A 13,363-nucleotide genomic window follows, 5' to 3' on the forward strand; every position below is an offset into this window, starting at 1 on the left:
TAATTTAGTTCAATAAGCAATCGAACCATTATTTCATTATTTTTTGATTTTTTTTAAATTAAACTTTTAACATTTTGATTTTTTTCTAGTATTAAAATTAAATTTTAAAAAATAAAAAAATATTATTTTAATATATTTTAAAAAAAAAAACTTGAAAACACAATTTTTATCAATTTCCTAAACAGACATAAAAATAACAAACAAACAATTACATTAAAAAAGAAGTGAAATCTATTGGATTTCCGTAACTTTTGCCAAATGGCCCAAACCTCAGCCCCTCTCTCTTTTCTGCAACTATCTCTATCCTTGTTTTATTATCCATGTTTTATTTTAATTCACATAAATTTTTGTTCTCTTTTACATGAACCTGTTTTAGGGTTTTGCCAATGCCAGGAAAAGCAAAAACCTTAAATACCATTTCCCTTAATTTTTATCTTCTACAACGTTGTCGTTTCACTCCGCCCTTTCCCTCTCACTTTTCAATTTTTATGGCTTGTTTTTCATTCTACTTCATTCTATCGTTTCTCTCCCTTTTCTTCTACGCTAATATTTTAAGGCTTAAAGATTGAAACTTTCACGTGGCTAGCTGTAGTTCACATTCATGATTGGAAGTTGTTGTTTTCAATTGGATCTATAAAGGGTCTGGCCTGGTTTCAAGAATTGAAGTGTTGTCTTTTAGGGTTTGGCGGAAGGCATTGTTAAAGGAGATATGAATGGTACATTTAGTGAGGAGACGCTTGCAGATAACCTTTCCAAGGTCAATGGTACCCAGCAATGTATTGAATGTATCCTTCCTTTTTCTTGTATTTTTAATTAATGAATTCTGCAGCTTGTTTTCAGTTATTTATATGCCTAACAAATCTGAAACTCAAAGTGAATTGTTTTATATATTATATTGTTTCAGGACAATCATTGTTTATATTACCAAAAAATTGGACAGTGCATTGAAAATAGTGTTACCAATTTATTTGATTCATTTTCATTTGGTACTTCTGCTCTAATGTTAATCAATTTAGAGGAATGATTATGTAACGTGCATATGCATTGAAAATAGTTTCTTACCGAAATTAGTGAGTAATTATTTTGATTTTCTGTTGACTTGGTTTGCATGTTACCTTAACTTTATGGTATAGCTTTGTCGCGCTGGTGCATAGTTCACCGAAGCAAAGCAGAATTTGTTGTTGAGGCATGGGACAAACAGTTCCGCAGCTCAGATACGCTCCAGAAAGTACCTCTATTGTATATTGCGGATGACATCCTACAGAACAGTAAGAAGAAAGGAAGGGAATTTGTTAATGAGTTTTGGAAAGTTCTTCCTGCAGCGCTAAAAAATATAGTCAAGAAAGGTGATGACCGTGGCAAGAATGTCGTCTCTAGGTTGGTAAGTTTTTATTTTGTTGGGGCAGCTGATTCAAACATCATGACACGGAACACCTTTTTTGGTTTCCTGCATGAATATGTCATAAAACTACCGGAGAGCAAAGCATTGCTATTGTGAATGTTAAGCATCATAATCAATTAGCGATTGAGCCTAAGAGTCCTTTCTTCAACCTATTTTTTTTTTAATGTATTTCTCTTTGTCAGCCTTTTGTTTTGCAATGCCTTATTTATTGCTAGTCTAGGAATTAATCAATCAACATTTAGTTGGACTTGTTGCGTGCATCTTATAAAATATAAATAAACATGCCTCGTATGCCAAAAATAGCTCGGGAGGGAACAAATGGAAATTGGATGTGTTTATATGTTAGTTGAGTGTCAAAAGAAGTATGAGATGCCAATATGATGCCATTTACATGCTTAATGGTGTAGTATGTCCTAAGAAAGTCGGAAAGGTGATTAAGATTATTGAACTTGTGCGCACATAATCACCAGGTAAATATATGGGAAGAAAGGACAGTGTTTGGGTCACGTGCTCGGAGTCTCAAAGAGGTGATGCTTGGAGAAGATGCTCCTCCACCCTTGTAGTTGAGCAAAAAACGTTCACGCTCTGTGAAAAATACAAAACGAGATTCACGATCCAGTAGAATGGTTAGACCAAGGATCTTTCATTGTTTCTTTTTGTCTTCTATCTGTTTTTATGTGTGTATTGTTTACATATCTTCATATTCTTTTTTCCTGATCATGTGTCCGACTGTCATGTCAATACACTGGGAACCAGAAATTGTCCATTGGAGGTGCTGCTGAAAAACTAGTATCAGCATTTAACTTGGTGGTTAGTGAGCGGCCCAATGAAGAGGCAGAGATGAGTAATTGCAAATCTGCAGTTTGTCGTGTGAGGGATATCAAGAAAGATGTTGATATTGCCTGTAGTAATAATGGTAAGAGAAATGAACTTGAAGTTCATATAGAAAAAGATTAAAGTGGTTTCTTGGAAATGTTCCACAGCTTTTCTGGCATTACATGTTTTCTCCCGAAATGCTTTCACAGCCTGAGTCAGTTTTGACTTTCAAAAGATGTGGGTCTCTGAAGCGCAATTCTTATTTCTCAGATAAAGATCCAACACGGAAAACTTTGGCCAAGAAAGTGGAGAATGAAGAGAATCTTTTGAAACGAAGTATTGAGAAACTTAAATCAGTTGAAGCATGTAGGGTAGCGCTTGTCTCACAGTTAAAAGAATCTTTACAGGAACAGGTATTCATCACCATCACTTGTTATTTAAATGTCAATTATCAATTAATACACAAATTGCCATTATATGGGGTGTTTGGGCAGAGAAGATCTATAGAGAATCTGTGATAAAAAAAATTTTGGCCTCTCTATAGAGCAAAGCTGCAGGGGCTTTTAATGGAGTTTATCCTGCCAGATGTTCAGCATGACTGAAAAGCTCTTCTCTATTAGTTTTCTTTTCCAGTAAAGGCGGATGTCTAGCCCTCGTATTCTTCTATGGATATTTTCTGTTGTGTTTGTGAATGAATGAGATACACATGTTTTTGCAGTTCTATTCACTTAAAGTTTGTCTTATTGATTCTTTTTTTTTTTTTTTTATGTTTCCAAGGAATCTGAACTGGAGGAAGTTCGAGCTCAGAGGCAGGCATGGATTTTGCACATTCCGAGCCTTAATTTTTTTTTTTTTTCTGTTTTCATTTGTTCTTTTGAAACGTGAAAGATTTTTGCCTGTTGTCTATACACTTTATCAAACCAATAAACTTTTGATTTTGTGTTGTTGTAAAACCAACATCAGTCTTTGCATTATCTATCGAACCTTGTTTTCAGAAGCCCAAATAGTTTACCATTTGCATTACCGATGAAGAAAAACCTTGGCCTGCGCATTCTTATAACACTGGCATAGTCAATGATTTTTCTCAAGTTTGGATGTTTTCAAGGCCAATACGATGTATCTTCCTAGCATTGCTGCATAGAAATCCTAATCGAAGGCCTCTTTGCCCGTCTAGACTCTTGTTTGTCCCCATCAGGGCTATATCTTAGAGTTATGATGAATCATGGAGCAGTTGTTTTATTTAATTAATTTTTTTTTTGTCAATTTCAGGTCGCACAGTCACTAGTAGAGGAAGCCAGCAAAATGCGAACGTTGCTTATTGGTGAAGAAGTATCTCAGGCATCTACAGTAACTACAGTACCAGTTGATTCAAATGCAAAAGGAGGACAAGCACCTATGCACGCTGTTCTCTCTACTTTTGCAGCTGAAGAAGCAAAAAATGCTCAATTAACGAAGGCCCCAACATTGTCAAATTCATATGCATCCATGCCCATCCAATCATTGTCAAAACCGGAAAACTCATTGCCCGTATCAGATTCAAACGTTTTGATGCCAGCACAGCCACTTGCTGCTCCAACAACACACTCATATCAGCCAGTTTTGTTGCCCCATCCTACTATGCCGAACCAGACCTCAACCACTCAAGCTCAATTTAACCCATCCTCCCAGCAATATTTACAGCCAGCAGGTGGGATCATGACCCCATATGCTTATGGTAACACCTCTCCCTTACCCCCAGGACCACCCCCACCCCCGCCCTCACCCTACCAGGCAAGTTCAATGGTGCATATGGCGCATCAACCATCACAAATGCCACGGCAGCAACCATTATCATTGGCACAGCAGCGGGCCATTATAAACCAGCAACAGCCAATGTCTTTAACTCAACAAACTCTGGGTGCTAATTTCAGGCCTCATCAACCACCTGTAATGGAGTACTATGCCCACCCTTCTCATTCGTAAGAGAAAAAAACGTACTTTTAGTTAGGTAGATATAATTAGATCAGTGTATAAATGCCTGCATATCCTTTTGATGCTTGGAGAAACAATGTAATGTCGTGCCAGTCGGTTAGGTTTTGTTGGTTTACTGAAGTAACTTGTGGTTGCGTATAAAATGATGAAAGAAGGTTGGTAGATTAATCTTTTCAGTATAAAATTGAGAACCAGGGAACTCAAAAATCAGATGCAGATCAAGCAATGGCCGAAACTCCAAAGAAAAAGCAAACAAATTGCACAGCATGCATGTTATTGAAATCCTGCTACATGTGCTCGGGAACTCGTATTCTCAGATGGAAGGAGTTTCAATCATCAGCTGAATATGTGAAGATCTTTTGGACGATTCTCATTGATTGGGTTTTTGGCTCCCAAAAACAGAGAGAATGATCCGAATATTTACTCAGCACCTGGGGGGTATCAACCACCAAATTCAGATTTCACACTTCGCTGCGTTCCAAACAGGGGTTAGCAAATTAATTTTTTGTTTGGTTTAAAATTATAATTTTGTTATTGATATAAAAAATAATTTTTTTAAAAATATTAATTTAATACATTTCTGAAAAAAAAAAACTTTAAAAAACAACTTTCATTATATTACAAATACCCTATTAAGCTATCCATTGAGCAGTTACTCATTTGGTAGGGTTTTTTTGGCAATTGAAACTTGAAAGAGAGATTGAAAGGGGAAAGATTTTGAGGGCGTTTATAGGAAGAGGCTGAGAAGAAAAAAAGTGAGGCAGTCCTCGTTGTTAACAACGTGTATGCTTAATGTTAATGGTACTGCCATTTCTTCGGGAACTGTACGCATACTAGTTTTAATATAGAAGAAGAATTACAATATTATCTTTTTAATTAAAAAAATTATTTATATTTAGTAAAATAAATTTAAAAAATAGATGAGTTATTCCATTGTGAAAGATTTGTTAATGCTAATTAAATATTAAATTGTTAAGCCAATATCATATTTTTTAAGTTTGAAGGGAAAATCACAGCTAATTCAATCAGGTCCAGAGATTTGTTTTAAAGTTTGAATCACATTCATTTCCAATTTTGTACGTATATCAGTTTATTAGGAATAATCGGCCTGTGTAAACTCAAATATGTCTAGAAAAGCCTTTTGTTTTTCAATTGAATCCTTGTTATTCAGAATTGTCAATTCAATAAAATCCCAGTTCCTTAATTCTTTCAATTACACCCTTATTATAACAATTAAACCTCGTTTCTTATCACACAAAGAAGTATTTCTATTACAGAAAGCCGGGAAGGAGGAGCTCAATGTCGAGACATTTTGAATAAAAAGTACAATTCAAACTGATTTCGATTTTACTTAACGATTTGAACTAAATCTTGGTGTGGAATTGGTTTCAAACATGCTTTTGAATACTTGCCTTGCGATACAATCTTTAACATAAAGTGGCAAATGATACATGATCGACAAGATAGTAGAGAATTGGCCAAAGGAAAACCATGCTGGTGGGTTTTTCGTGAGCACAGTAGCAACCGTCTTCTTCGCAAACTCTTCGGTGGGGGTGGTCTTAGGTCCCTGGAAAAGGCAAGCCCTGTTCCATATAGCTGCTTCAAATGGCTTGTATAGCCTCCACTCAGGCATATGGTTGTAGCTGGATATGGCAGAAATCCCGATGTTTGATTTAACAGCTCCAGGAACAACATTGATCACCTGGATCCCAAAAGGCCTAAGTTCCAGCCTGCATTTAACATAAATATTTCCTTACTTCGTTGTTGATATACCAAAGTTATGTTGTTCCCAATCTGAGGTTTAAGAAGATTAATTATAGATTTGAGCCATAGTTAATCAAAACTATGTTAACAAATCCTCTACCCTACGCATTAGTTGATGTTTATAGAAGACTGGCGACTTAATTTAATATGATAATATCATGCTGGAGTTGTCACTGCTGTTTGAACTCCTTGTTACTATTAGATACGTGCATACACCAGCCAGACGATTGATGGGAGAAGGTAGGTAACATAGGCATCTCACTACATACAAACCTCATGTTGTCAGTTAGTGAATGAAGAGCTGCTTTGGTTGCAGTATAGACACCAGCCCATGGAAGAGGAGCCAAAACAGAAGCACTTCCAACATTTAAGATTTTCCCCTTCTTCCTAGATGCCATGTGAGGAACAACAGCTTGAACCATCCTCATGGTACCTACATGAATTTGTAACGTCAAAACAACAGGAAAAACAAGATCTTGGTAGTTTTACCAACAGCAAATCAAGTGCTAGCAAGCATGATCAAAGACGCAGGGAGAGTCCTGAAATTCGTAATCACTATTGGAACCCGATCGTCCATATAAACCTTTTCAGAGTAGCTAAAGAACCTATGTAGTATGAACAGATCAGCAAGACATTTATCGAAGTCATAGCCTAGTACTAGGCCATGACATGAACAAAGACATCACATATAACTTACACAAGGAGTGGATTAATCCATGAAGAATTACCTTACAACAATAAACTTGTCATTGCCATATTTCAGGAAGGTTTGTTTATGATTTTATAAGAAAGCTGCACCCTGTGTTCGAGTGAAATAACGAGTATGCAAGCCAGCGCATACAGTCTTTACAAGAAAATCCACAAGTATTCAGTTGCTGATACTAATCTTTATTGCTGAAAAGTCCAAGCAGTTCCGTTCATACGGTTCCTGTCGGCCATGCTGAGACTAATTTAAGAGTGGGATTGCAGTTTCCAATTCCATAGTTTTAAGGCTATCGGACTCTCATTGATTGGGTTTTCGGCACCCAAAAGCAGAAAGAATTCCAGAAAATACATGGATCAATTAAATAAACAAGAGTAAGTTTTGATGAGAAGAAGGTTGCCAAAAACATTGGTATCGAAAGTGTTTTGCGCAGCTGATAAGGGGATCTCAGCAAGCGGGCCAACACATTGAATCCCAGCATTGTTAACCAAAATATCAACTCTGCCATATCTTTCAACAACATTGGACACAACATTCTGCACACTTTCATCAGACAAAACATCCAGTTCTTGGAGATAAAATCTGTTATCTTGATCAAGGTCCCTCATGGAAGTCAATGACCTGGCCGTGGCCACAACAAGGCAGTTGTTAGCAGCAAATTCACGTGCCAAGGCATGACCAATACCACCTTGGGTGCAACCAGTAATTAAAACCACTAGTTGGCCATAGGACTCCATTGAAGTACTCTTTTGGTGGTGGTTTTGTTTGATAAATAGCAGGTTTTGGCAATTGAAGAACTATTGAAAAGGGATGACGTTATTAGGATTCCCATTTTTGGGAGATGCCTTTTATTTTGAGAAGCAATCACGTTCAAACAGAATAGAATTTTCTGATATAAACGGTGCCCGTTCATGAAAGTGATGTTGGCGTTTAGGAAGAACAGTCAGATAGATAGCTATGGTTATGATAATATATTTATTGAAAATAGCAACATCAATACCATTGGCGTTTGTAGCTAACGGTAGTGAGACTAGCATCTATCTAATAGATTGGCCGGCGCTCTCCTACGGATGCCATCAAATTTTTCTTTTTAATTTAAAAATAGAATGCGTAGACATTATTAATGTAGTTTTTTTTTTAATTATAAATTCAACATACATTAATAAAATATATTAAAAATTATATACACCAATAAATATTAAAACAAATTATTGATACCAACTAAAAGCTCAAACATAAAGATTAAAAATATATGCATATTATCATATCCAATGTTATAATACATAAAGCCATCAAATTCCTTGTATTTAATTATATAGAAATATTTTTTTTAAGATTAATAATTTAAATTTCATTAAAAAAACTAATTTCATAGCATATTTCTTCATTTTTTAATTAATATTTTTAATTTCAACAAAAAAAATCTAACTTTCTTCTATGTCATTCAAACAAATCAAAAGTAAGCACAATACATGGCCAATAAAAACTTGAACAATTTGAAGTAAAGATACAAAAGATATCTCTCTAATTAAAATTTCTTTGTAGCATCTTATTATTATCCTAAAATCCAATAATAAAAAATAATATTATGATAATTTTTACATAAAAGTATTAAAAGAATAACAATAATACAACACTTTGAAATTATTATGAAATTTTTTTTTATAATATTATTAAACTCGATGTAGGGGTTTCAATTAGAAAACCTTTGTTTGTTATAAGTTTTAAATTAAATTATATAAAGGTTAATTTGATATGATTTTATTGATTTAATAAATTTAAGAACAATTTAGATAATTAATTAAAATCCAACTTGATTTTTTTTTTTTTTTTCCATTATTCATTTATATTTTATTTTCGTTTAAAAAAAAGCGATTATTTTACCATTTCAATCATTTCATTTTTTATAACAAAACACAATTGATCATTTACACCAACTCGATAATTGGTCCGCACCAACTCACACTTTGGCAGTACATGCTTTTTAATTAATTTCATGCTACCCATTAGAATATAAAAAACGAAATTTCCCACCCATAATTTTCCCAGCAACTAGTCCAACTGTAGTGCTTGTAGATATGTTTCTATACACTGAGTATTTCACAGCATAACAGAATCCAACCATTGATTTAATTGGTACGTACTTATTATCAATTTCAGGTGCGTTCTATAATTATTTTCATACATTGAATTCCCTCAATTTGTTGGAAAATATTGCATTACATATTTGAAAATCAAAAACACAAATAGAAGGGGGGTTAGGTTAATTATAACCAATAGCTTAATTACTTGTGTAGCATTGTTTGTGTAGAAGCTAAGTGGTTCACAAACCTATGATCATCCAATTTATCAAATAAATATTAATAAAATAGTTGGAGATATATAAAATAATTGAACAAACAAACAATATATAATTCTCGTAAAATCCTTTAGTGCATAAAAATATTTATTGGATAAAGTCATGTAATTAGCTAGGAGATAGAAGTAAGAACTTATTTTTGCAGTGTTCATCCCTTTCTTCTTCGCTTGAGGCTTTCGTTGGAAAGTTAGTTGTGTTTTGTCAGTGCGAAAGCTTATCAAATGGAAAGTTAGTTGTGTTTTGTCAGTGCGAAAGCTTATCAAAACAATCAAACAAGAAAATACCGGACCCCATTGCCTTGGCTATTTAGGGGGCTTTCACAGGATAAATAATTGTTGCATTCGCATTGCATAGACTTAATTCACATATTTCAGCTTTTGGCTTCCATCTCATGCATGCTCCATCTCTTTTTAGCCACTTGAACCGCCACCAACTCTAGCAAGAAACTATCAGAAGGATAATGGATAAGATAGAGCACATTACAGTTGCCACAAATGGCATAAACATGCACGTAGCTTCAATAGGGACGGGCCCAGTTATCCTCTTCTTGCATGGGTTCCCTGAACTCTGGTATTCATGGCGACACCAACTCCTCCATCTTTCGTCCCTCGGTTACCGTTGCGTTGCCCCAGATCTTCGTGGATATGGTGACACAGATGCTCCTGAATCAGCTAGCCAGTACACCGGTCTCCACGTCGTTGGTGACCTGATAGGTCTTCTCGACTCCTTTGGGATTGATCAAGTGTTTTTGGTTGGCCATGATTGGGGGGCTATGATCGCTTGGTACTTGTGCTTGCTTAGACCTGACAGGGTGAGGGCCTTGGTCAACTTGAACGTTGCATTCATGGCTAGACACCCGAAAACTATTAACCCCATGGAGGTCTTAAAGAGTTCTTATGGTGAGGATTACTATGCCTGCAGGTTTCAGGTAACAATTGTTCTTTTATTTATTTATTTTTAATTTGTTATCTTTAATTTTTAAAAGGGAGAACCTTCGGTATTGATATTCTGCTATTAGAAATCTAGTATAAAACAATTATTGGTATATTAACCAATAACTTAATTCTCGAGTTAGGATAAATTCTTATATAATAATAACGTTAATAAATATTATTCAATAATTTAAATTCCTTGAATGAGAGGTGCCTATTCTAGTAAAAATCTTTGTACTGTTGTAGGAACCTGGACCTGGAGAGATTGAAAAAGACTTTGCTCAAGTTGCCACTGCAAAAATGTTGAGGATATTCTTTTCAAGTTTCGGTCCGAAGCCCTTAATAGTGCCCAAGGAAACAGGATTCAGAGGATTACCCGATCCTCCATGCTTGCCCCTTGGATTTTCAGAAGAAGATATCAATTTCTACGCCAATAAGTTTAACCAAAAAGGATTCACTGGAGCTTTAAATTATTATCGAGCCATCAATCAGTAAGCTCTAATTATTCCCAACTTATTTAATAATAATGGGAGTTTCCATCTGGATGTTAATAATTAATCTAAGGCTTCCTCGTTTCATATAGATTTTTCGTAAAGCACCTGAACTTTTTAAAATCATCTTCACCACCAATCAACACTTCTGTAGAAAGCATAAAAAATAATAAAAACAATTGTTAAAACTCTTGAAATCTAAAATTTGATCCAAATCAAAACAAATTAACAAATTTTTTTATATCTTCCGCAAATGAGACCTGAATTTCCCAAGATGCTGAACATTGCCATTTCATATGTGGTGGTCATAAGCCAAACCAATTAATTTCTTTCTTCTTTTGTTGCAGAACCTGGGACCTCATGTCACCATGGATTGGGGTAAAAATCCAAGTACCTGTTAAGTTTATTATAGGTGATCAGGACATAAACTACCACCTTCCAGGGCTAAAGGAATACATACTCAACGGTGGGTTCAAGAAAGATGTGCCACGTTTGGAAGAAGTGGTTGTAATGGGAGGAGTAGCCCACTTTCCTAACCAAGCAAGGCCGGAAGAAGTCAGTGAGCACATTTATAGCTTTTTCAAGAAGCTTCAGTTTAGCAAAAATAATCCCAAGGCCAATAGTACTACATCATCACTCAATGGAAATAGAGTCTCGGATCAAGCTCACTTGCATGCCTTGTAAGAGGAATTCCATTTGTTTTTTTTGATAACTAAATGATTTCTAATTGTGTTAATTTCGTTTCAATCACTAGACATCATGCAATTTCTTTTCGTTGTCCAGGATTTTCTTTCAGAGAAATCAATGAATATTTTTTTCAACATGCCAATCAAGTGTTTCCCTCTACATATGCATGCGCTTGTGCACAATGAGCTACCCTCAAGCTCGAGCCCAAGCATACTGCCAAATATTCTTGGACTCGATGCACACATCCTAGCTATTTTTAGACTTGATTTTGTGACCTGAACCCAACACTTTTCTTCTTAAAAGTGTAATATATATATATATATATATATATATATATATATATATGTGTGTGTGTGTGTGTGTGTGTGTGTGGGTGTCACATATAACATCATAATAATCTTAAAAAAATACAATAAAAAGAATAGATTTCTAACATTTAGCTCTTTGATTGGAAAAATATGTTATTTAAGAAGTCGTTATTTAATATTATGATTACTAGGAACCTTAACTAGCTAATAAAGATTCTATAGTATGAGACTAATTACGTTAAATAAAAAATATTAACACTCTTTAAATGTTATGCCTGAAACATGTTGCATTATTGGTTTTGTTTTAAATTGCTAGAAGTTTGTTGTTTTATACTATGATAGTTTACTTATAATATTTTTCACTCTGCGTAAGTGAATATTTGACTATGAATATTTTCAACTATAACATTGGTAAATATCATGTTGTTAAAAAATAAATAAATTTAAATTAATATTTTTATTCTTGATTCTTGTATCAATAAATAAACCAATAAAATAAATTTAGTTTTTATACATGTAAGTATTTTTTTTGTTTTTTTACATAGCTAAATAAAATAAAATAAAATTGAATCAGCAAATAAATCAATAAAATAAATTTATATTTTTAAACAATCATATATTTTTCTATTTTTTGGGTGGTCCATCTCATCCTATATGAGCTATGCTAAACCCTGTCAGCTTGCCTTGGTCATTGGCCGCCAGTAACCTGGCTGGGCAAAGTCACGGCATAATGAAAAACTAATTAAAATTCACAGCAACTGGGTCAAATGATATTGCAAAGCGGGAAGAGAAGATTACCTGGTTCAGGTGCTGTAGTGAAGAGATCATTGGCCAATATTCCCTGCTTTTGTTTCTCGTTCGCCTATCTTTTCTATCTATCTTCTCCTCTGGTCCTTTCTGTGTTTGTTTTTGTTTTGTCTTTTAGTTCGTCTTCTTGGTTCTCTTTTCGTGTTTGTCCTCCCTGTTTTCATTCGTGCTCTCTGTTTTTCTTTGTGTTGTTCTCTTCTCCTTTTTTACTTAGTCTTTCTCTGGTTCTCTTGACTCTCTTTACTCTTTCTCCGTCCATTCTCCTTTTTCGTCTCTGTCTCTGTCTCTAGTCCAGTCTCTTTTTTCGTCTGTGTGTTTATCACCTTTTCGTGGCCTTCTCTGGCTTTTATAAAGCTAGAGAATGGCTTCTGTTCGTGCATTCATGCCTCACGTTCATCTCTGTTTCTCTAAGAAGAAATAGAGGAGCATTAGTCTTGCAATTAATTTCGCAGCCCCCGAAAGAGCAACGTGGGGATAATGGGCAGAATGTTAGGGAATCCAGACGATGTACTGATATTTATCAATTGAAGGCTAAGTATACAAACACAATATTTAATATGGTTTGGCAAACCGCCTACCTCTATAGGAGATGTTTATATTATTAAAGATATAGAAAGAATACAAAACAAAAACATGAAGGAGGAAGATTACACATGTTCAAACTCAACTCCTAACTCACACACACTGTTGTATATTGCAGCAGAGCTGCTGCCCTTGATAACCGTTTTTTCTCTCTTATTCTCACATGTTGCGCTCTCATACTATCTCACCTTACTCTCAAATAATATCTCTATTTATAGGCATGAATGGTAAACAACTTGGCTATAAATTATGACACTAATGGTAGCAACATATGGGTTGCACCAACCATTTTTGTCAATGATTGGTGCAACTACCATTGTAGCATTTTGATAATAATAACCCTACTTTAAGGTAGGTTACATAATTTGTTGTCCATTAATGGCAAATCCCAATAATCACTCCCTTTGATATTTATATGGGTAATTGTCATCTTGCTTCTTCAGCACAAACTTGCATCTTGCAACTCTTCTAAACTTACCATTATAAGAGCTTATGTGGCGAAGTTTACAAGTACTCGCCAAACCTTTCAATCACAAAAGTA

General features: G+C 34.8%; 2 protein-coding genes and 1 pseudogene across 3 annotated transcripts; 2 read left to right on the plus strand and 1 right to left on the minus strand.

Annotated features, from left to right (window-relative positions):
* Positions 1 to 282: 282 nt before the first annotated feature.
* LOC105124092 (regulation of nuclear pre-mRNA domain-containing protein 1B-like) lies at positions 283 to 4,180 on the plus strand (annotated as a pseudogene).
* Positions 4,181 to 5,540: 1,360 nt separating this feature from the next.
* LOC105124093 (NADPH-dependent 1-acyldihydroxyacetone phosphate reductase-like) lies at positions 5,541 to 7,393 on the minus strand. Its single transcript, XM_011023961.1, has 3 exons — positions 7,057 to 7,393; positions 6,227 to 6,386; positions 5,541 to 5,919 (listed from the first exon to the last, which is right to left on the minus strand). Exons 1-3 carry the CDS (start codon positions 7,391 to 7,393, stop codon positions 5,541 to 5,543), a joined length of 876 nt encoding a protein of 291 aa, XP_011022263.1.
* A 1,908-nt stretch (positions 7,394 to 9,301) lies between these two features.
* LOC105123842 (bifunctional epoxide hydrolase 2-like) lies at positions 9,302 to 11,267 on the plus strand. 2 transcript variants are annotated; one of them, XM_011023584.1, is made up of 4 exons: positions 9,302 to 9,943; positions 10,194 to 10,438; positions 10,786 to 11,132; positions 11,164 to 11,267. In XM_011023584.1, the coding sequence occupies exons 1-3, from the start codon at positions 9,476 to 9,478 to the stop codon at positions 11,120 to 11,122; spliced, it is 1,050 nt and encodes a 349-aa protein (XP_011021886.1). In that variant the 5' UTR covers positions 9,302 to 9,475; the 3' UTR covers positions 11,123 to 11,132; positions 11,164 to 11,267. The 2 variants fall into 2 exon arrangements, with proteins under 2 accessions (XP_011021886.1, XP_011021885.1); XM_011023583.1 differs by having other exon boundaries at positions 10,786 to 11,267.
* Positions 11,268 to 13,363: the final 2,096 nt, after the last annotated feature.

This window comes from Populus euphratica, unplaced genomic scaffold (assembly GCF_000495115.2).
Source record: "Populus euphratica unplaced genomic scaffold, PopEup_1.0 scaffold12.1, whole genome shotgun sequence".
Classification (NCBI taxonomy): Eukaryota; Viridiplantae; Streptophyta; class Magnoliopsida; order Malpighiales; family Salicaceae; genus Populus; species Populus euphratica.